Below are 24,116 nucleotides of genomic sequence, written 5' to 3' on the forward strand. Positions count from 1 at the left end.
ATGTTTGTATACAAAGCCACATATTCCTCTATTACACAATGTACTAATAGGTGTGTGCATGTTCGTTTATATGTGCATGTAGATGGTAGACCACTCTTTCTCGACCACAAATTCATTTGTGGAGTCAGTCATTAAACACAAGATGATACTCAGAATTAGGTTTGAAAAAAGTTTCAGAGAGAATGTAGCTACATACAATTGTATGTGCTTCGTAGGACAATCTGTACATGGTAACCACCCATGTAGTTGTCAAAGATGTCACAATAAAATTAACCCACTTATGACAGCAAAATGCTGAATTAAAATGCCAGTTACAGGAGTTGGTCCCTCCTTTTTTGGATAATGCAGTTGAACTGTTGCCGTGTTTCCCATTTGTGTGTTCATACTATAATTGGTGGGAATCTGGGCTAAGTATCAATAAGGATGCTCAAGGAAAATGAGGGGAAACAAGAAGCCAATTTTGACTAATATTTCATGGGGTTTCTCAAGGATTCTTAGTATGCCAGCTTAAGGACAGCCTCATGGTTTCTTTTTCCCTTCTATTTTTGGACACTTTGTCCTGGTTTTCCAACTCAAGGTGCGTGGCAGTTCCCCAGTGGGACCTTCCATGGCATGGAGCTTACCTGTATAATGTACTGCTCTCTTCCTCCGTGCTGGTCTGTTCACTCCCTCTATTTATGCATGTCTCCTGCAGAAATACTTCACAGTAAAGCCCGGCTGCATGTTAAGTATTTTTAAGCCTCTTAAGACTGAACAAGTACCAGTGCACTTGCTTGATGCCATAGGTTTTTGCCTGTTCCCAGAATTGTGATTGTGCAAAAGCAGCTGAGAGTCAGGGAAGGCTACTGGTTCAGTGCTGCATGTCTTCCTGCTTTGTTCCCTGGGGATGTTAGAGGAGCTCAGTCACCCTTGTGTGGTCAGGGAATAGTTCTGACAACACATTTTCCAAGAAAGAATGAACTACGCTAGCAGTTACCATTGCACATATGCTGGTGTGACGACAACTTTGCTGTCTTCAGGTTGCACAATATGTAGGGCCTGGTTCAGATCACATGCTGGTGTAATTTAGGAGGACCCTTACCTAAGTCAACTGTCACTGATATGGTATATGTAATATATCATATATGTAAATATAAGTCACTGCCTCACAGGCTTTGCTCTTTTCTGGAGGTGAGCAGAAAGCAATGTTTCTACATCTATACTTCTCCTGAGAGTATATTTTCAAGATAAAATTTCTGCATTTATTTGAAAACAGTTTAAGTTGATCTTTCTCATCTGAAAACTTTTCTTTTTCTTTCTTTCTTTCTTTCTTTCTTTCTCTCTTTCTCTATTTCTTTCTCTCTCTCTTTCTTTCTCTCTTTCTCTCTCTCTCTCTCTCTCTCTCTCTCTCTCTTTCTTTCTTCTTTCTGATACATGTGAATTTGGAGACAGATACTGAATCCTGAGTACGTATTTGTGCTGATCTGACTGATGGTGGTAGATGACTCACTCTCTCTTAATTGAATGCCATAGAGCATGAAAGCAAGGCAGTCATTGAGGTGTGAAATGATGTGGTTTTCCACTAATGAGGAGATAATTCTGCATGGCTAATTGAAGTGTCAGAAAAATCACCTGCCTGTTGCCTTGCAGCAGTGATCAGAAATCATTTGTTGCGATTTCACAGCTCTCAGATTTTCAGAACCTGACTGTGCTACAAGATGCTTTCACAGGTCTTTAGCATGTTGAAGGCCAAGTCTTTTTCCCTTCCATCCCTCTGGATCTCTTTAAAGAAAGATCCCACAAGTTCATTCTGTCTTGGTTTTTAGTTAAGGGTCCCTTCCCCTTTCTTAAATTTCTGCATGTATCAGAGGGGATAACTCCTCCAAGCATGTTTTTATTTGGGTAGGAAGAGATTTAGCATGTTTCTCTGTGTCTCATTTCTTGGTTTGGATTTGGATATTGTTGTGATGTTTGGCATGCATTCCATATCTGGTTTGTATCAGTAGCAACAACGTGCTGTAGTAAAGATAAAAGGCATGTTTAGGAGACTGAGGGTTCAAATCCTCACCGATGTAAATCAGTGAAGTTCTCTGGAGCTGAATTGTCCTGATTCACATCAAGTGAGAATGTACCTATCCATTTCTCCACTGAAAGCATGTCAGCTGATCTCTGTGGTTAAGGGTTGTTGCTCTGGATCTGCTGGTTAGTGTGGTTCTGTGCGAGAACCAGGTTGTGCTTGGTGATGCTACCTTTGCTTGTGGCTTGGATTCAGTCTCCAAAATAGAAGTACCTACCTTTTTTCCTCTGTTCTTAGAGCTCTTTAACGAAAACACAGAAACTGTTTTGCAGCAGGTGTTAGCTGTCATTTGGTATATTTGGGGGGTTATTTTCAGGAAATTTTAACTTGTAATTTACCTTTGTTTAGCACATCTAGTCACAACACCTGGAGAATCAAACAGTGAAACATCATTTAATCCTTCCAGTCCTGCACCTACAGAGCTAAGTTATTTAACAAACCTGAGTCCTGGTTCTCATGCTCTGCCTGTGGTGCCCACTGACCTTCCCATCTCAGAAGTCACTGATGCTCTTCGTGACCTAAATATAACGCACAGGACTTCCAGTAGTTTCACCCTGTCTTGGGCAGCACAGGATGAGGTATTTGATCAGTTCCTTATCACTCTGAAAGACCTGTCCAGTTCAAACAGAATGCAGGAAATCTTTTTGCTGGGAAACCAACGAGAAACAGAAATTACCAATCTCACAGCTGGCACACAATACCAGATTAACCTCAGAGGAAGCACTCAAGGTCAGCTCTCTTGGTCCCTGGAAGCTCTAGCTGCTACAGGTATTTTCTATGGATTCATTAGCCACGTGTTCCTTTTCTGCTTTGAAATACAAAACTTCATTTTCATTCTGCTGTTCCACTGCAGAAATGCTAGGCTTTGTGAGTGATTCCTTTCTTAATTTTTTTTACTTCTTTTTGCACGGGATAAAACTCTTATTGCTATGGAATGAGAACCTTGAGTTATGTAGCATGGACAATGCCCCATACAGCTTTCAAAGTGATGTAGCATCAATTCTCTCTTTTCAAATTGCATGCAAAGAGAAGCATTGATGCATCTGCTATTTACAAAGGACATGAAAATAGCAAGATATTACAGGGATTGTGGTCCAAAGCACACAAGAAAAATCACAAGGAGGTTGCAGTTTGCAGCATTGGCATGGAAGTGGTGATGTTAGAGGAAAAAAAAGATTGTAACACATTGGGAGTATACCTTTCTGAAAACTTCTACCTCTTATCCCTCTTAAATGAATTTCGTGAGGAAACAGGCTTGTAGCCACAGAGCTCAGTTCAATAATGATGCAAGTAACAATGTCAAAGTTAATTCCTGAAGAACATAGCCAGAGACTAATGACTATAGCAGACCATCAGCCAAGAATTAAATTTGTGATGTGCGATAAGATATTCACATAGAAACACAAAGATCATTGTGCACCTAGTACATGGTTAGAGCAGTCTTATCTCTCAATGGTTTGTTCTCTCTTTTTTTTTTAAAGTTAAGAAACATCATCCCTTGATATTATTTGCTGTGATGTTATCATTGTTTTGTCACATATGTTGAATGCTTTGTGGATGAGGCTTTCAGAGATCTCCAGCTGTCCAACCTGGTGCATGATTTTATATGAGAATCTCTCGGTCCCTAGAGAGCATGATGGGGTCGAGTGCGCTTCTGTTTCAGGCATGCATGAGAAATAAATGGGAGAAAAAGGGACTCTGCATCCCGGAGGTGAATGAGACTGAGTACTCTTCAGAGAAATTTGAGTTGCTTCTAAGCTGTGATGGTTACTGCATTACTTATTATAATCATGCTTTTACATGAAATATTTTCCCTTGCTTTAACTTTTGGTTTAGTTTCATTTTAAGCAATGTGTTTATTTTGTTTATTTCTCTTGCCACCAAAAGATCGTTATTTCTGATTCAACCCGTTCCTTTTCTGTTCTGCTTTCTTTTTCAGCTAAATAGTGCTATCTTGACATGATTTATATTTTGCCTCTGAGTATTTCATTCCTGTTACTGGTGAAGCTAAACAGCTCTAGGATTCATGCATTTTTTGTTGAATATGGTGTTATTTCATAAACAATCTTTTCCTTTCTAACAGGACAGGAAAAGCTTGATGTTCCTGGGTAGTAGTATTTGCTATACATTAGTGAATCTCACTGATGGTAATTGACTGTTATCCATGAGTGCTCAACCTCTGAAAATGCAGCCTCACCTACACATATAAGGCTATGTAGCAGTCACACAAGAGATTTTCTGTTTTTTACAGGAAGAAAACTTATATGAATAATGTTGCTAAGCCTAATTCTCATTTATTTCAGGGCCTTACTGACTCAAAATTTACATAATGTCTGAAGTTGAAGTTTAGAACAGAAAAAATCAGAACCATTTCCCTCTATGCGTCATATCTCTTATAAATGCTCAGGCATGCAGATTGGGATTATTTAGCTAGACTCTGTTTCTTATTCTAATGCTGATGTGCTAACAATGCAAGGAAGTGAGAAAAGTGCTAGAAACTTATCGCAGCACACAGGCCAATGATAGATCATGTAACAGGATTTTCCGAGTAGAAAAAATAAGGTATTACTGTGTCATTTTCCTATGTGACTACTAACTTTAAGGCATCAGTTGTAGTTTCTCAGTACTGGAGGACTTTCTATTCCTGCTGAGAAAACAACCTAAACTTTCAGATGATGGTTCATGCATCTGATGGATCCCAACTTCCTAGGCCACCCTTGTGGCAGCATATGAGAATGTTGATTTCTGTGAATGCAGATTTCAATTTTAGATTAATATCAGTAACTCTGAAAATCCAAGCTTCTCGGCCTCCAGAAATGTTTTCGGGGCAGAATAATGTAATGTAATGAAGATAACTATATTAAACTGAAGACATGTAGACATAGAGGAAATGTTCCCTTCTTTATTTTTTTCAATTAGAAATAGTTTGGAAGAATAAATATCATCCTTCAATTAATAGCATAAACATCAGAATCCCAAGTAGTAGATGCTCAGCATCCTACTAGCCTTACAACAGGAGTTACTGCAGTATTCACAGTTACTTTATAATGACGAACACTAAGTTGTTAATAGCTGCAGTAAAGTGGTTATAGTAATACTTACTTGTCTCATAGGGAGTTGTAATTAATATTGGCAAAACACTCGCAGCTGTAAGACGGTCTTTAAACCACTTTCTGTAAGCAGTCTTTTAGCATTAATGTGAATATTCTTTATTATTATGGTTCTTTTCTTTCTGTTCTGTCTTGCCAAATCTCTGAAGAGACTTTATGAGTTATCCAGGGCAGCTGAGAATGTCAATGTGTGTGGGGGTGCATCTCCGTGTCACTTGCTTACAAATGAAGTTCATTAACTCTGAAAGTCATTAAGTAATACCTCACCACCACCAGTCTGTAATCTGAGTAACTGACTGACTCTCTGTCCTTATTCAGAGGAAGAACCTGAGCTTGGAAAATTATCAGTATCAGAGACTGGCTGGGATGGTTTCCAGCTCACCTGGACAGCAGCTGACGGGGCCTATGAGAACTTTGTCATTCAGGTGCAGGAGGCTGACAACCCAGAAGAAACCCGGAATATCACGGTCCCAGGCAGACTGCGCTTTATGAATGTTACAGGCCTCAAGGCCAACACACCTTATAACATCACACTTTATGGTGTGATTAACGACTACAGAACCAAACCCCTTTCTGTTGAAACGGCGACAGGTATCTTTTCGTCCAGTCTCATGACTCCCTTCCTTTGCAGACAGGGACATGAGCCAGAGCAATTGCAACTGCTTGACAAAGCTTGCTCACTCGATCTGCTTTGCATGGGGCACGCTGAACTCTTTAAGGCTTGGCTGAACATCTCTGGCATGGAAATGTCTCATGATCAGACTTTCCAATATGAGTATCAGCACCCCCAGGGAGCCATTCGCTTTCAGGAATGCTCTTTTTACCCCCCTCAGAATGGCTTGTTTTGTTCCCTTTATTTGCTTCTCTGCTGGTTGACACTAACTGCAAAACCCAACTGGCTGTTGTACATGCTCAGGAAAGCCCAGGTTGCCTTGTAAAAATTATAAAATCTGCTCTTTGTAGCCCAGATAATCAAAGCCCAAGAGCATGTCTGTGTTTTACCCTTCAGAAGCTATTTCCGAAATGCTGCGCCAGCTTCCTAATAGATCCAATCTCAAGTGTATAGTGTGTGTGTCCGACCCAAGGACAGACACCTTCTATATGTTCTCATATAGAAAAGAACGCAAGTGAGTTTCTTCCAAGCATGGTATCATATATAGAGCCACATAAGGTTGTTAAACAATCGGACCGTTCTGAAAAATTTACAATGCAAGACCAAATTCAACCAAAGTACTCTGGATAAAACCGACCTGAAAGAAGGAGGGTAAGCCCCACATTATCAAAAGCTTGCATGAAACTAATCAAGAGCTACAGAAATAATTTTCTGGCTGATCTTGTGAAACACTGCATTTTGGATAAAGGATTGCTCATCACAAGTTTCTACTGTGAGAAGCAAATATAAACATATGTCTGCCCTGTATGGCTCACTGACTCGTCCAAGTGTTACGATCATTATAACAAACAGGGTATGAATTAATTGGCAATAGAGGGGCACCAGTGATGGAACTATTTCTTGTAGACAATATCTGCTGCCTCTGGGCTTCCTTACAGACCTTTGCAACCTCCCAACCTCCCGAAATTGTGGGACAGCCAAAAGTTTGCTGCTCATATTTACTTTTCCCAAGCACATATTACTCAGCACAGAAGGAGATAAAAGTACATGTAAGAACTAAACAAAACAAAAACATTATACACAGTAAAGCTTGCTTGTTTCAATAGTGCTTTAAGCAGCTTGGCTTAAGTAGAAATGTGTGTGGCACAAGGCACTCGCCTTGGGCTGTGTCCTGCTGCAGTCTGGAAGTCCTTTGCTTTGAAAGCCTTGAGTATGAGCTGGTAGCAGATTGCCCATTGAAAATAGACAAATGTGGCTAGACAAGGGAAGCTGTAGAAGCACAAACAAGAAAACAGACATCATGGGTGTCCTGCCTAAATATGCAATGTTCTCTCCTTTTATTAACTTAGTGAAAACACCAGAAGATGCCCTGCTGAGGTTTTCCCTTCCCTTTCTGGGTCATACTCAGCATCCGGCTTTTCAAAATTTTCCTTTCTGGGGAATTGCAATTGTCAGAATTTTCTGAGCCTTCCTGTAGCATGTCAGGGATGCCTACGGAGAGGAAGAAACCCCAAGGCAGCTATCACTGCTTTGCATTTTGGCTCCAGCTCCCAAATTACATGCCAGCTTTCATAGGCATAAGCTGAAAGGGAAAGTAGAAGAACTAAAACAAAACACCATCTTTTCCTCTGGATACAGTAATGGCTCTAGTTTTAGCTTCTCCTAAAACTGGAAGCTGACTTGTCCAAATGCCCTGGGGCTTTTGGAAATGTTCTTTTGCAACTGCTTTCATGCTCAGACCTCAAAGACACATGGCTGCAAAGGGAAATAGCTATAGCTTTAAACCTTCCTTTTTTCTTTTTTTTTTTTCTTTTTTTGGATTTTGAGATGCTTTCATTTGATTTCTTCTCCTAAAACCTGTTTGCCTGTAGCAAGCTTCTATTTAAACCCTTTTCTCCAAGGGCAGCATGGAGTGCTGTCAGCATGTGCAGAGCGAAGCACAGCATTTCTAGCAGGAGAAGGCACGGGGCTGTCCCCTTCTGACCAGTGTTGTTTTCCTCCTCAGGGGTGCACCCAGAAGTTGGTGAGCTAACCGTTTCCAACATTACTCCTGAAAGCTTCAACCTTTCTTGGACAACCACCAATGGGGACTTCGACGTCTTTACTATTGAAATTATTGATTCTAACAGGTTGCTGGAGCCCATGGAGTTCAACGTCTCAGGCAATTCAAGAACAGCTCATATCTCGGGGCTTTCCCCCAGCACTGATTTTATAGTCTACCTCTATGGGATCTCTAATGGTTTCCGCACACAGGCAATAAGCTCTGCAGCTACAACAGGTACATAAAACCTACCTCAATGCTAATTCTGCTTTCTTCTAACTCTTCGTTGCAGGTTGTGCCCATTTCCTTGCCCCCAGCTACCCTACCAATCTACCCACTGCCAAATTCTCTACCTCACCAAGGTGTTTGACACCTTCTAAGGAAGACCTGCCGCAGACATTTTGAACTGTGGATGTTATTCCATTATCCCATCCAGCAAAGGCAATCAATCACAGTATGGTGTGATTTCATTCACATAATAATATGTTTGCTCTTGTTCAAACATTAGGGTAGGGACAACTTCTGATGTTAATGAGGATCAAAACAAATTTCCCAGGAAGCAAGTGGGAGATGATTCGTTATGTTATTTTTGCAGTATACATTTGTCAGGCAGAATAGAAGACACACTCCTTCTCTCAGATAAACCAATTTCTAGATACAGTTTTTATCCTGATTCTCTAAATGGGTTTCAGGCACATTTCAGTCTGTGTCAGCAGACTCCTACAAGGCTGATACATTTATTAATTCAGATTATGTTGGATGAGAGATTGAAAGAGAGCATTTACTTGATGTTGGTAAATTAAATAGGTAGGCATTTAGCTGTTGGCACATTGCACATCCTGAGGTTTTACAGTTGACAGTTTTTCCAGAAAATACTCTCAAAGAAAGGGAAGTGTTGAATGTGCTGTAGCTAATTACAGTGTGAAAGTGGAAGGAGAGGACTAGGTTACAGAAGCAGAAGGCGTATTCTCATAGCAGGCAGATAATAGCTCATGTTTTGATAATTTAATATTACTAAAAATTTTTTTCTGCTGACATGATCTTAGGAAAAGTAACAGCAATTTGTCATAGCAATAGATTAAGGTAGTCGGTGATGTTGAGCTTAATATCAAACATCAGTGATCAAGATAACATAGAACTGCATTTTCTAGCATCAGCAGATTGTAAATATCCTCACTGAGTCATAGGTAGTGTGGGCAGGGTGAGCACAGGGGCTGTGGTGTGGAAAACATCAAGAAATATAAGGCTAGTTGGTCTTTGTGACCTGTGGGTGAATTCAAACTTTTATTTTATTTTGTTGCTTTGGGTTTTAATAATTGCAACGCATTTCCATTTGTTTTTCTTCCCATAGTAGAGGAACCTCTCCTTAGCAAACTCACTGTATCAAATGCTACCTCAGACACCATGTTGCTCACGTGGGAGGCGCAGGACAATGCCTTTGACCATTTTATTCTAGAAGTCAGAAACTCTGACTTCCCTTTGGACTCCCTGGTGCAAACAGTGCCAGGGGCCTCACGGCACTACGTAGTCACCAGCCTCAAAGCTGCCACTAATTACACTATCCAACTCCATGGTGTAATTGATGGGCAAGGTGGTCAGACCTTGACAGAACTGGCAACCACAGGTATTTCATTGTTTCACCTTCTAGGTTTGCTCTTTTCTCTTCTTTCTTTTTCTGTCCACCGAACTGCTCTAAAACGTGGCTCCAACTCATCATTGTTCCTTTGGTAAATTATAGGAAGATCACCGTGAGGGGAGGCCAAAGTAAAATGAACTTGTGAGCACTTGGAAAAAGAGATATCTGAGACAATGGAAAAGGCTGAAAAAGTGCCCCCAACATTAAGGGAACCAGTAGTAAACCATGATTGGTTTCATTATATATACACTTATCTGCAAGTACTGTGTATATATAAATGACATGCTCCAGATGGCTGATGTTTTTCACAGAATATCTTTGCACTTGATCTGAATAATGTTTCCATTTGTCCCATCCTCACTTGCTTTGTTGTTGGTGGGAGGCCTTTGTATCTTTGTCAGACCAGAGAGGCACCTGCATGTTGTTTTGGTTCTTTCTTCTTAAAACCAAATGTCTTCCAAGACATTTGCATCTCTTACATGAGTTTTATACAGCATGCTAAATGACCAGCCAAGATTGCATGGAGTGGTCTGGTCACCTTGTGCTGGTTCTGGTGTTCCTCCTCTGCTGGGCATTTTTACATGTTCCCAGCAGAGAGCTGGGCTCAAACAAGAAGCACACCCTTTCTTGATGATCAGCCCACCACTCTGTCACTTGCCTTGCTATCTTTGAGTCTTTAAAACCTGTCTGGTTTCACTGGATGTCAGAGCTTTTCCTTTGGTGATGGTGATTCCAGGATGGCAGGAGCTCTTTAAGACTCACCGGAAAAGAAAATTTCCACTCGTTTTGCATGTAGTATTCTTTGGAGTTTGGTTGTCGTGATGTGAGCCTGCCTGACTGGATGCAAATGGCATGTGAAGGAATGTGGCCATTTCAGAATCAGACTGGAAAGGATTGGTTTGTCAGCTCTGAGCTGCATGCAGGGCTGATGGCTCCATGCTCGGTTTCACTGGGTTCTCCTCCCAAGCCTGTTTGCATTGTGGATATTTTCTCATCTCCTCCCCTGTCTTCAGAAGTATTGTGCTTACATGGTGAATTCATCACTGTTGGCCATGAGGGCGTTGATGGCCACTGGCTGGCAGCATGACAGCAGCATGTGTCCTTAATCGGGGCCACTTGGAATCACCTCTTCCAAGATTTTTCCAGAGAAGGATGTGGAGTGTTATCTAAAAGTCTTGCCACTGGGGACGGTGGGTAAAAGTTGGAACATCTTGCAGCAGTTCATGTTTTAGTTTAAAAAAGGAATCTGTTCTTACACTGTTCTCTTGGTCAGTGTGACACGTCCTTCTTGCTTTTCTCTCGACATTTATCACTTACACAGTTATTCTCCTGTATCTCACAGGCTGCATTTCCCAAGGTGTTCTTGGTTTATACTCAATTGGCAAGAGAAAAAAAATAGAAATTCAGCCCTGAGAGCAGACACAGGATTCTTTGACCACGTGACTGCAGGGTCACGTTTGTGGTCTTTCTGTGCTCTCATGAATCCTTGATGATTTTATGCTAAATGGAGCAGCTTACAACAGGAATGGTGGGGAGCTCTCCCCCTTCTATAGCCTGAAGGCCAAGTTTCTCCACTAGCAGGGGAGAGATGTGATTTTAAATTTCCTTTGGCAGAAAAGGAAAGTCTTTGCTTTCTCAAGAAAAGCCCTTACCATTGAATGGTCAGAAAGAGGGAGAGCTACAGCAGTGTTCTCTTGGTTTTGTGTTTTTTGTTTGCTTGTTTGTTTTGTCCAGTCCATTAGATATTCCCTGATTATGCCTAATCAGGGGATGAGGAACACCTTAGCTGTGGAATCCAGGGAGGTTTTGGCCTGAGATTAGTGCTGAAATGATCACTACCAGGACTAAAACCCTGATAAGCTTCAGGGTTCTGTATCTACATTGCCAGGCAACAGGAACACTAAGAAGAAGCTGAAATGGGATTTCAAGGATGTCTGGTTTGGACTCACCTAACTCCTGCCTGAATCCTATTTCATCTATTTTGGAATTGCTGTGGGTCCAGGTATTTCCCTTATATTTCTAGTGCTGAGTTACTGCAGTTCCCATGGTTTTACCATGGGGGTGTATGCTGTTGGTACAAATCAGGCCCACATTTCAATAGGAAAATTGAGCGTATTTAAGAAAAGTGAATGGAAAAAAAAAAGTCAGCACTAATTTCATTGGCTTCTTTCCAAAACCTTACAAAATAGCTGTTATGGTGCTCCTCTTTAACCACTGCAAAACAAGGCTAAAAGCTTCCGCTTTGGCTTTAAGAATCGATAACCCCCCTGTGGCTAATTCCCTCACCCTATTAAGTAATGCTCTCTCTTCACCTGTGTTCCTTTCTCCCTCAGAGGCTGAGCCACAGCTGGGCACGCTCACACTCACAAATGTTACCCCTGACAGCTTCAACCTCTCGTGGACCACAAGAGATGGGCCTTTTGCCAAGTTTGTTATACACATTAGAGATTCCTATGCAACACACGAGCCCCAGGAGCTTACGGTGTCAGGAGGTGCTCGCAGCGCTCACATCTCAGGCCTGCTAGATTACACTGGCTATGACATTAACATTAAGGGCACTACCGATGCAGGTGTTCACACAGAGCCCCTCACTGCTTTTGTCATGACAGGTACCTGCTTAAAGGTTTGGGGTATATTTATCAGTTTATAAAAATATATATTCCAGCATGGATAAAAGAACAGACTCTCTGCAGCACTGAATATCTTGTGCAGCAACAATGCTTTCGTTTGCAAGCTTCGTACAGGAATGGGTCACAGCAGGCATGTTGGCCTTAAAAAATTGTCCAGGAGGAATAGTAGTTTAGAGTCAAGAGCCCTCTAGAGTCTTTCTCCTATGTGTAATAATCTTCTTCAAATCCTGAAGTTTAAGGGAGAAATTTGTCAGTAGCTCCATCTGAGGGAGAGGACTGGATATTAAAATACCTTCTGTTTTGTGGTGTTCCCTCTACATAACTGTTACGTCTGAATAATTTGGCCAGATTTTAACTGGGATTAATTGAACATCACATGCCTAAATCATAAAATAAATACCACGGAGTTCACATTCTATGTACTATGTGGCCAGTATGCACTGCTAGAGATTGTCACATAGACATATGGGAAGCCTAAATAGGATTAAGCAGAAATTGAGGCCTTTTCTTTTTCCCCCTCACTTCATTAATGCACAGTGGGAGAACTAGTCACAGTAGCAGCATCCCTCAGCATCTGGGCCAGCACTTTCTGTGAAAGGCAATGACCATGATCATTTCCCTGAGGGAAAATGGTTGCATTTTGCACCAACATTGATCTGCCACCTGATGACATGTAGTTAGAAGTGAGCAGGTGTTTGCTTTCAAAATTCCTGCTCTTTTGCTCAACCAGAGCACAAATGCTTCCTTCTTGAAAACAAACCGTAGACATCAGTATTTTCAGAGGAAGTTTCCCACAGCTAGGTAAAAAAGTGGCACTCTACAGAGCAGTAGGATGTGCCAACAGTTCTCATAAACCTTCTGGGTTTAGCACGTTGGTGTCACTCAACACCTATCCCAGGAAAATAATTTCAGCATTTGGGGCTCATTATTTGTTTACCAAACTGAAATGTGGATCTTTGGGAACTGGTACTTTCTTAAGTGAGTGGAATTTGAGTGATGGAAGATCTGATGAGTTAGATCCTGGGCCAACAAAACAAGGTTTGTCAAATAGTTTAGAGAAATTTTAGCAATGCCCAGGACCCTGGATGAAGGCCAGGGCTTAACAGAGCCAGTTGATCTTCCTATTTGACTTGTCAGATTTTGAGCGAGCAAAAAACTCTGAGAAACAATCTTGTGAAAATTTGGCCTTTTTTTCAGAGACATGGTGGGAAAGTTTTGAGAAGTTGGTTTACATGCTCTAAATACTGACAAGTGTCATGCTGATGTGAAAAAGAAAGCCCCCTCACTGGAATTTCTTTAAGTTGTCAACATGGCACACTAGCAGCTGCCTGTGAAGCTTTTTGGTCAGGCTATTGCTCTGTTCTGCAGTCATTTAGCCCCTGCCCTCTGCCAGTGCAAACTCTTGCTTCTCTCCTATCCCCCACAAAAAGCCATCTTGCAAGTATTTAGTACTTGCAAGGACTATGACCCTGGCTGATTCATGCCCTGCTTCTGGCAGTCCTTCTGGCACCGCTGACCCCTCCACCGTTAAAAAAAATAAAAAAGCTGGAGATATTCGTGTGAATTAGAGAGGAAAGAATGCAAAATATAGGAACTGTGAATGTCCAGGTTGAAAGTTGTCCCTAAAGCACCCGTGGTGGAGACAAGTGAAAGGAAACGAAAGCTTTATGTGTAGAATTTCTCAAACAGTTTTTGTTATAACTGCTTTCTAGTGCATGTGTAACAAAAGAAATATGCTTGCACATTGAGCTTTGAAGGAATTTCAAAGGAGCTTGTGAGATGAGGTGTTAAGACACCCTTGAGGAAAACGAAGAATTGAGCATCTAACTTTTGGAGGCTCCATTGAAAATCCTAATCCTGTGGTCTGGGCTATACACTTCAATTAAATCCATGTTTGGGGGAAAAAAAATGTGATTTATGTCTGTTGGAATCTGTGACACGTTCTAATTTGCAATGTTTTTTTGCTTCTTTTTTTTTTGTGTGTGTGTTTTTTGCACCTTCCCTTCTTTTAGAGGCCATGCCCCCACTGGAAAACCTAACTGTCTCTGATATTAACCCTTACGGGTTCACAGTGTCGTGGATGGCATCGGAGAATGCCTTTGACAACTTTCTTGTAGTCGTGGTGGATTCTGGCAAGCTGCTGGACCCACAGGAGTTCCTCCTTACGGGAGCCCAGCGGCAACTGAAGCTTAAAGGCCTTATTACTGGCATTGGCTATGAGGTTATGCTTTATGGTTTTGCCAAGGGGCACCAAACAAAGCCCCTAAGCACTGTGGCCATTACAGGTATTTTAATGTGAACGAATTGTTCTTTTCCACCCTATCTTTCTTGCTTTTCTTCTCACATGGAAGATGTTTTATGTGGTCCATTTGCAAAACAAACCTTGGCTTTTGCATCCTTTTTTTGCATCCTGGCTACACATAACTCCTTGTGATTGATAGGGTCACCAATGAAATTCCATTCCTTTTAACTTGATGTTTCCTTTTTGTCTTTGTGAGGGATCCTGTAGAGACGCATGACGTGGGTTGAGGGGTGAAAATTTCTGCTATGTTCATGCAGGTACTTCTAACTGGAGTCTTTCAAGACAACTAGCTGCATGTGGGAGCTCATCTTGTTAACAGCTGCTGGGCACGTCAGCATTCCCAAACTTGCCAACCGTCAGGATCTTCAGGAGGAAAGTCATACTGGTTTTCCTGCCTATGGCCTCATTTCTTTCACTCTGTCTGTGGGTTCCACACACAGACCATCGAGTGTGATCACTGCCAACTGTAAAGATGGCATTTCGCTCTCCACAAAACCTTAGCTCATGTTCTCAGCCTCATCATAGCTGCTGTTTTCCAGCAGCATTTGAATTTTCTTGAAAAGTCGTTGCAGACCAATTCTCTAGCCCTATAACCATCAAGTCTCATCTGCATGTTACTGATTATGCAGCAGAAAAGCTGGGGATTACCTGATTGAAGCTTCACAAAAAAATAAATAGGAATGTCTTCTTGTGGAAGATAGAATTGCATTAGAGATGCTGTAAGACAGTAACCACTCCAGCAGCATTTCTGTAGGTGGTGATGCTTGACCATACTGAGCTGAAGATGTGCTGTAGTTATTTAACGTCTTACAGCTCGTGGGATCCTCTTGAGTGGGTTCGTTTGCTAAAGACAGTAGGTCTTGCACTTGGGATTTAAGTATGCTAAGGAATATGAATTTTCATGATTCCCCATTGCTGCTTCAGCCTTTTTTTATTATTGAAGTGAAGGATTCATCTGATCAGAGGTATCACAGAGGCCCGAAATGCATGGAATAAGGGTTTTGCATGAAGGAAAAACTCTTTCAAGCAGCTTCTGTGATGTTCTCCTAACAGACAGAGACCTGACAGTATTACAGGCATGCCTGAAGATCTATAACAAAAGCCTGATTTTATCATACATGAAGTTTTCACATATGATGGGTAATGCAATGAAAAGCAAGGGACAAATGCACTTCGAACTTACTATTAGCATGTGTAATTTTGCATGGCAGAGGCAAATGGTGTATTTCCATGTAGTGGATTTGCTGTTGAAGACTGAAATGTTTGAATGCGCCCAAACACACTCACATACATCTTCAGTATTTGTAAAATGCTAATGTTCTTTTTTTTTTTTTTTTTTTTTCTTCACTAGCCAGCAGATTGTTTCCCTTTCTTTGAACTGTGGTTGGATTCTTGCAGTATGCTATATCCAGACCTCAGGCAGGTCACTAATGAACTGATTAACACAATCACTTTTTTTTTCCCCTACTGCTATTTTCTCCTTTTTTAGAAGCAGAACCCGAGGTCGACAACCTTCTGGTTTCAGATGCTACTCCAGACGGCTTCCGTCTGTCCTGGACTGCGGATGATGGGGTTTTCGACAGTTTTGTTCTAAGGATCAGGGATACCAAAAGGAAGTCTGATCCACTGGAACTAATAGTACCAGGCCATGAGCGCACCCACGATATAACAGGGCTGAAAGAGGGTACTGAGTATGAAATTGAGCTCTATGGAGTTAGCAGTGGACGGCGTTCCCAACCCATAAATTCAGTAGCAACCACAGGTATTGTCTTTGCAGTAGGAAAAGTATAATATGTTTGTGCCTGTTTGTTCTAACATTTCTCCTTTTCCTAGCCAATTTGAGCTGTTACCGAGGTCTTCGAACTGTCTCCTGCATGTCATTTATCTGAGTTTCTTTTTTCATGTAATGTAGTTATTTATAGTGAGGCATCTCAGATTCCCTAGCTTCATCAGTGTCTATTTAATATGGTTTACTTAATTACTTCCATGATCTGGAATTAGACAGCAGAGTCTAGCATTCGAAGTGCTGGCTTTAAGAGCTGAGAAATAATGACTATCAGCCTTTTTCGGTGATTTCATCAGACTAATTGTGTATCTCCTCAATAATTTACCTCCCTATAAAAGAGAGATGACAAAATGAATTTAACAGAGGTATTGAGAAGTTTATTTATGGCTTTATCAGCAAAGGACTAAGCACCATTAACTTAGACTGATTTTAACAGGAGCAACATGTGTTCAATAATTCAAAATAAACTAGCCATTCTTGCAAAATCAAAACTTTGAACTCCCCCAGCAGAAGTTGCTATATGTTGTCATTCTTGTGTGTCAAAAATCCTGGTGTAAATTAGCGTAGATAAAATCATCGTGAGGAAAAGATGCAGGGATGACTGCCAATTCATGGTATTTTGTTTAAAAATTCCAAGGCCCTGATTTTCAATTGCAGTATGCCAATTCCACGAAGTTGGAGTTCTTGCCTTTCATAGTCTCACAATGATGAAGAAGCCCTGTAAATGTAACTGCAAATGTCTAGTGTCCTGAAGCTAGCCTAAACTTCTGTTTATGAAAAATCTCCACCAGAACACAGCCTCGTTTTCTCAGTGTCAGGGAGAACAAGAGACTTTTTTGCTATTTATAACTGGAATATTTTTTCTTATATTGTTTTTCTATGAAAATATGCAGATACTAGTCATGTAAAAAGTTCTTGAGGTTTAGGTTGAATTCCTCAGATTAACTTAAACAAAAAATGGGTTCTTAATTTGAAGTATTTCATTTTGTCACTTTTGAAGGAAACTTTTCAAATTCTTTTCCATCAATATCATGATTCCATTTTGAAACATAGTTAAATCTTAAAAAAAAGTGAGGCAATGCTCTTTGACACAAATCCTCCATTTGAAAACATTTGGGCTTGCTGATCTGAAAACATAATAACTTCAGATCGACCTAATTCTGGGAGGAGGGGGACCAGAAGGAGACAATTAAGTTCAGCGTGTGAGGAAGCCACCAGAAATGTGTAAAAGAGGCATGTGCCCAGCTGTAGTAGCGTACTTCAGACAGCCCACAGAAAGGACCAACAATAACTCAGTATGAAACAACTTGTCCTCAAATAGCAAGGCCTCACAACTCACCTCAATATCTGTGGTGCCAGTTAGAAATGCACATTTCTGACCAGCTCCCCTGACTGCCGTCACATCCTCTGAATAAGCAACATGTGCGTATACACGCTCACCCAGGCCTTTACATGAAGCAGAACATGCATCCATCACAAGCCGCCTTTCTCCAGGCTCATGTGGGTTGTCTCCTAATGGAGAAGGATGTTTAAATTCAATTGCACTTGTTAGCAGCATGTTCTCATTTTCACTGACTTCCAGGATATTTATGGTAAACCACTAACAGCTATCATTTTCCTTGCGACTACATTCTTATTCAGTTCTTAAGGGAGATTTAGCACATGTCACCTAGTGGCACCAATAGCCCCAAAGATGTTTTTCAGCTATAAATAGTCCATGGATAATTGGTAGTAAAGTTGGAGCCACAAAAATCCAGCTAAATAACTCAGACTGCATGTTACACCGCATTGGGCAGCCAGGGCCACCAAGGCATCTAACTAGTTTCTTATTTAGGAATTGGTTATTTAGACAAACACATGTATATTTATAGCATTTCCAGTTTGCTGGCAAAGAAATGTTTGCTGCCTCTGAGTGGGTAGCTCAGACAGACTTGTACGCAGCCTTGCTTTATTCTAGCCTGCGTACAATATATGAGCAAGCTAGGCATAAATTAGAAAGTCTTGAGCTTTAGTAGAGGAAACGTTAAAATCACAGTAGGAACAAAGACAGCTAGCAAACAGACCAGCAAACCTAAACCAAACATTACCATAGAAATGAAGTCAGGAAAATAACCTATATTGAAACTCCTTCTCTGTATTTATCGCTCACAGTTCTCCCTTCTTCCCTACATGGGCACACAGCCTTCTATACACAAACACAGCCGCCAGGGATCAGATCTGCAGTTGGTATAAATGAGTGCAGTTGAAGATGTCTCGTTTGAGCATCACTGAGCAATCCTTTCTGAGGGTCTGACCTCTTATCCTCGTGTGCTAAACCATCCAGCTGCTGCGAGGAGGGAGAAGGAGGAAAAACCTCGCAGTGTTCACCATTAGGTGCCTTGTCCTCCTCTAGGGTTTCCTTCCTTTTCTCTTTTAAGAATTCAGCCAGGGGGTGATGCAGTGACAGCCACAGGCTTTGAAATGAGTAGGGAGCAGGGCAGGACCGGGATTTGTCAGGCTCTCTATGTAGCTTGTGTTGGTTCTGCAGCCGGTGGCTCAGCGTCCGGCTGATCTCCCTGGCTCCCATCACACCAGGGACATGGTGTGAAACTGCTGTGCATGGGAGCTGACGATGAAGTCCTGTCTTCCCCCACCCATCACCAATAGTTCTTCCTCTGCAACAGGTGACATTTACTCGTATGTACAAGTGAGCAGCAGTAATTCCTCCCTCCCCAACTGCTGCTGATAACGTTGTTAAAGATTATCCTGTTTGGGGTGATGATGGTACCCACTCTCTGCATTTGTCTGTCATTTTACTTTCATCAATTCTAGTGTGATAGAAAACATTCATCACAAAATCAGTGCAGTGCGAGGCAGCATTGTACAGACCAGCAGTGCCTAATCGAGTTGGCACCAGAAAGTTTGCCCACTGCTGCTCTCAGAGGAAGTCTGTGTCTCTTGGAAATTCATCTATATAATGTCTGTTGAAATGCAATTCAGCTGTCCGCAGGGGACTGCAATATGGCCGTGTGCCACTTAATATCCTTGGTAGGAATTGTGGGTCTCATGCTGCTACTTTCCCCTTCTTCTAATGATGTTTTGCCACGCTTTGATGGCATTTTTCATCTGAGAGGATCCCCAAACATTTCACATGCTCTTTTTACATGATAAATGTAGTCTGATGCTTCCTGTTGCTTGAAGAAAGACAGTGGCATACCTTATAGTCTGTTAATGAGGAAAGAACAACTTTTTAGGAAAAAACAAAGAACAAGTACTCAGGTATCATGGATGTTCCAACAACCTCACAGAAAGTTCTCAGTCTGTCGTAGAGGGATGAGGGGTGGTGCTGGAGGATGATGCTAATCATTTATATCTGTCCAACAGCTGTGCTGAGCCTTTTGTGAGTGACAAGACAGAAGCGCACAGGCCATTTTTGATTCCTGCTTAATTTTGGCTTTCAGGTAGCACAAGAAGATTGATTCATTTGCTCCTTTTTCATTTCCCTGTGCTCAAAGGAACCACTCTGTTACCTCTCTGGGACTTGTTCCAGGACCGATGCTTACTCTGATGGTCCCATATGCTTTGTCTACTATGTTTGCTCCCAGGAAATAAGTTGGGGTAGTGGGGATGTGGGACTCTCACATAGCCAAGGCTCTTTGTATACTGTTATATGTTACATGGCAGTTTTACCTGGTGCGGAAAACATGCATGATGCTTGTGCCTACAGAAGTGTGCACAGCAGAGTTCAGGAGGGATGGATTAGGTACTTTATTTTCTGGGCTAAGGCTGAAATTTGTAAGCGTGTCAAAATCGCAAATGCTGGTCCAAAGAGAGCTGTGCTCTCTGGAGTCATCACTAGCGCTTTTCATCAGTAACTGATGGCACCTACGCTGTAGAGCATGATCAGTGTGATCTTACCTTCTTTCTTTTTCACAGGTTTTCTTTATTCATGTTTGTTTCCTTCAGTCTGTAGTTAAACCAGTAGCAACTTTGTGTGCCATGCAGCATTACTAACACCGCCTTACTTTCTTCATTATCTTTAGTTCTTTATCTTTATTTCTTTGGCTTTTCCACGTGAGCAAAGCCCTCTAAGCCCAAAATGTCTTGTGAGCTCCAGAGAAATAATTTACATTTCTCTTGAGAGCTTTGAGAGCTCTGTTGTTTTTCTTTCATTGACTTTCACTTGATTTACTGCATTGCTGCTAGATCTTTGGGGACACACAGAACAAACAGCCCTCTCTGACTTCTTTCCCGCAGACACATTCTTTCCAAGCTATTTCAAGTGCAGTCACTTGTGGACTCCATTTGTCCCCCTTCCCCTGCCCACAGCCTGTTTCCACCACTCTTAATGTGGTTCATGTTTGGTATCTGTCCCCTTTCTGCTAATGCCCTACTATGTGTGGCTGTTTGTTCCTTTTAACAAATTCCAGGGTTGTTTTGGTTACAGTCAAAAAAGCAAACTGGAAGTGAGATGCTCAATGTAAACTTCGAAGGGGCAGGTCTTGACCATGTCCTTCCAGAAGCCCTTTCAATCCTTGTTATTCAGTAGCTTAAGTAAGCCTTAAAGTAGAATGTTTCAGATTGTGGTACATGTTGGTTCGCATCTTAAAATTGGGCCATTTTGGCAAAAATTGTTAAGCTTTGTTTGCAAAGCAAAACAACAGGGTCAACCTAATGAATCTGTCCCAGCTTGCTGATCTAATTTATATAGGCAAATGTAGTGCTCAGGTTTATAGAACATGAGGCTGGGTTGTATGACAAAGAGCTGCAGTGGAACTACAAGTGCCTTTCTTGTGATGGGTGTACCTAGGAAAAATCATGGTCTCAAATAGAGATTCCAAGAAGAAAACCCAACGTTCTTGTGTTAAGCTAACAGAAGTTACAGGCAGTCAGTGCTTGAGAGGATGGACACGATGCACTCAGGCAACTGAGTCCAGGTCTCTTTTAGACATCCTCTGGTAGAAGCTTTATGGTGAAGAAGAGGCATCTCCCCATTGCTAAGCGTTGCTGTTGCCATGTGTCACAGCTAGGGCTCTGAGACTCTGTGGAAACTGGGGTAGAAAAAATGATAAGTACAATGACTCTGGGTAGTAGCATAATATTCCTGTAAGTATTGCTCCATAATTTTCTGTAACACTGAAAAATCTCTGTTACTTTTGTGAACATGATTTGTCGATAGATGTCTAGGGTATTTTGAAGCTATGCACTGCTGTATTGTTACCGAAAAAGGAAAATTTAGACCAAGTAGGCTATGTGATAAAACCATTAACTGTTTGGTACTCCCTGCATTCTTGTTTTGTACAGAGTATTGGTAGCATCAGTTCTTGGGATACAGGAACAAATCACTGTTGCAGCACTAAGGACTGATAAACAAATTATTTACCTTTTCTTTCTATGTGGTGTGTTTGTCCTCTCTTCTCCACTGACAGTTGTTGGATCTCCCAAGGGAATCTCATTCTCTGACATCACAGAAAACTCTGCTACAGTCAGCTGGATAGCCCCGCGCACCCGCGTGGAGAGCTACAGGATCTCCTACGTCCCTGTCACAGGAGGTAAGTGTGGGGAGGGACAGGGAGGAAGATGGCAAAGAGGAGGGCAGAAAGGTTTTGTTGCACTGATATCCATCTCTCAGTGCATAGGAATCTTGTCCTATGGACAAGACCTGTGAGGGAGCTCACAGCTAGATGCTGGAATTGTTGTACCCCTGATCAGGCCACATTCACAGAAAGCTCTGCCTCCTAAGCAAGGATTTATTCCAAAACTGCCTTGTTATTTTGTAGGCACTTTATGAGCAAAAGATGGCCCTCAGAAATAACAATCGTAATCCATGGTTGTAATGCTTTTCAAAGGTAGTGATTTTTCTTAGCGCTCCCCAGTGTTATTTCATTCCATCTATTATGTCTCTGTTTTAGTGTTCATCTTAAAAAACTTCCTAAACTTAAGCAAATTTTTAGCATAACTTAGGGACATCTCTGAAAGGAAGCAACTAAAAAGCAAACACTACAGACACCAGAACCATAAAGAAATGCTGTTGAATAAGACAGGTAAAGATACAGGCCTCTGGATAATGTAGTATGTAAGCACACATGCAGCTTTAAATACATAATGATACCACAAAAGAAATCTACAGAGAAATCTACAGTCATAAAATTAGGCACTTGCCTAAGTGTTTTGCTGGAATAAACCCAGAATTTGAAATAGGCATCTGTCCTAAATCTTCACAACTTAAAATGATATAAGATATATCTTTATATGAAAGGAGATGGGTGAAAGAGAAAGTTTATCTCTGTTCATCCCCTACAAGAAACAAAGCAGATCTAAACTAGCAAGTCCTGTCCTCACAGGTGTAAGAACTTGTATGTAGACAGTACTGTGTTTTCAGAATAAATTATGTTACTTTTCTAAACAGAATTATTGTTTTTTTTCTTACTGTTGACATTCCACTAGTTAAAAACAGAAACCAGTATCTTAGATTCAGGTGTCATGGCCACAATATGGCCTTTATATAATAAATATAAATAATATTTGGCCTAACATATGGCCTTTTCCCAAGGCTACCCCTTGACATCAGTGGTTGTAATTTACTGGTGAAAAATTCACCTTGCTCTGTACAAACGTATACATCCATGTTGATCACAGTGTGTTTAACTTGAAACACATCCTTCAAGCATTTACTGGAGAATTGCCATTAATCTCTTGGCACTTGTGTTCATCCTAGGTACTCCCAATGTTGTTACGGTAGATGGAAGCAAGACAAGGACCAAGTTGGTGAAGTTAGTCCCAGGTGTAGATTATAATGTTAATATCATCTCTGTGAAAGGCTTTGAAGAAAGTGAACCCATCTCTGGAATTCTGAAAACAGGTAATACATAAAGAAGAAATAGCAGGTTTTCAAATACATTGTCTGTGCCATAGGAGAGACTCAAGAAATGGAGCTGAAGACCCACTGAGATCCCAATTCTGCCATCCACACAAACTGTAGGACTTTTTTCTTATCCACTCTCCCTTTGTGTCTGTATTTAAGATGAGTGGAGACCTTGTAAGTTTGATCAGGCTTCCATTCTGCTAAAGCTGAACTAACTTTCTATATGACAGAGACACTTCATGTGTTCACAGTCCTAATACATCAGAAAACAACAGAAGTTTAATTAATCCTATTTTGCAGATGTGGGAAAACAGAACAGCTGAGCAGTTCAGCCCAGCTTGTTGTGTGCTCTCCATATCTCTCAAGTTCCAGACTGTGTCCTAAGCACAAAAACTCTCACTTCTTCAATCTATCTTTAAATATCCCTATGGAAAATAAGGTTCCACTATGGTCCTGTTGTTGCCGCCTTGAAGTCTTGTTCATTCATTCTTTTTTGGAGTCTGACAAATGAGAACTGTGGCAAGGACAAGATGATGCATATTGGATAGTAAGGTGAAATTTATAGCCAATTTATAGCCTATTCTAGCTGTACTGGGGGCAGGCATCTCTCCCGGTGCAGGAGCATAAAACTAGGTGCAAAACAAAGTCCCATGACGAAGCAAGGCAGGATGTTTGGGGAATTTGGATGGTTAGCTCGCTGTTTGGTTTATTTTTAAACATGGAGGGCAAGCTGGTGGAAGGTCACAGTGGCTATCAATTGCTGTCACGATGGTTATTTTTCCCAAGCTCTGTCTCATGACTTTGCTCCAAAAAGCAGTCCAGACCTGAGGGTGTTGAGAGAAATATGTCAGCTCTGTCAAAGCTGCTAAGATTGATATCAAGACTGATCTGAGAATGTAGTTAGTTACATCTGTTCCCAGCATTTAATCTTTTCATGCATTGACCTCCCTTTCCAGTGGATGCATTTGGTGTCTGTTAATAGGCACTGATGTCTCTGCTGCAGAGCTGCACTGTTCCAAAAGGAATCATAAAAGCTTCTGCATCAAGCAGAAATGTTTGCACGTTTAATATCATATAGTTACAACACAGAATTTCACA

General features: G+C 41.3%; 1 protein-coding gene across 3 annotated transcripts in view; it reads left to right on the plus strand.

Moving 5' to 3' along the window:
- TNC (tenascin C) overlaps positions 1 to 24,116 on the plus strand; it is a 73,981-nt gene that overhangs the window by 40,106 nt on the left and 9,759 nt on the right. Inside the window, exons 11-15 of one of the 3 annotated variants that reach the window (XM_035564591.2) lie at positions 5,485 to 5,757; positions 7,785 to 8,057; positions 15,878 to 16,150; positions 21,583 to 21,705; positions 22,872 to 23,015. In XM_035564591.2, the coding sequence (XP_035420484.1) occupies positions 5,485 to 5,757; positions 7,785 to 8,057; positions 15,878 to 16,150; positions 21,583 to 21,705; positions 22,872 to 23,015 (1,086 nt within the window). The remainder of the gene's footprint in view (positions 1 to 5,484; positions 5,758 to 7,784; positions 8,058 to 15,877; positions 16,151 to 21,582; positions 21,706 to 22,871; positions 23,016 to 24,116) is intronic. The other 2 variants (XM_035564592.2, XM_035564593.1) reach the window with 2 other exon arrangements.

The sequence above is a fragment of the Cygnus atratus genome, chromosome 19 (genome assembly GCF_013377495.2).
Source record: "Cygnus atratus isolate AKBS03 ecotype Queensland, Australia chromosome 19, CAtr_DNAZoo_HiC_assembly, whole genome shotgun sequence".
NCBI lineage: Eukaryota > Metazoa > Chordata > Aves > Anseriformes > Anatidae > Cygnus > Cygnus atratus.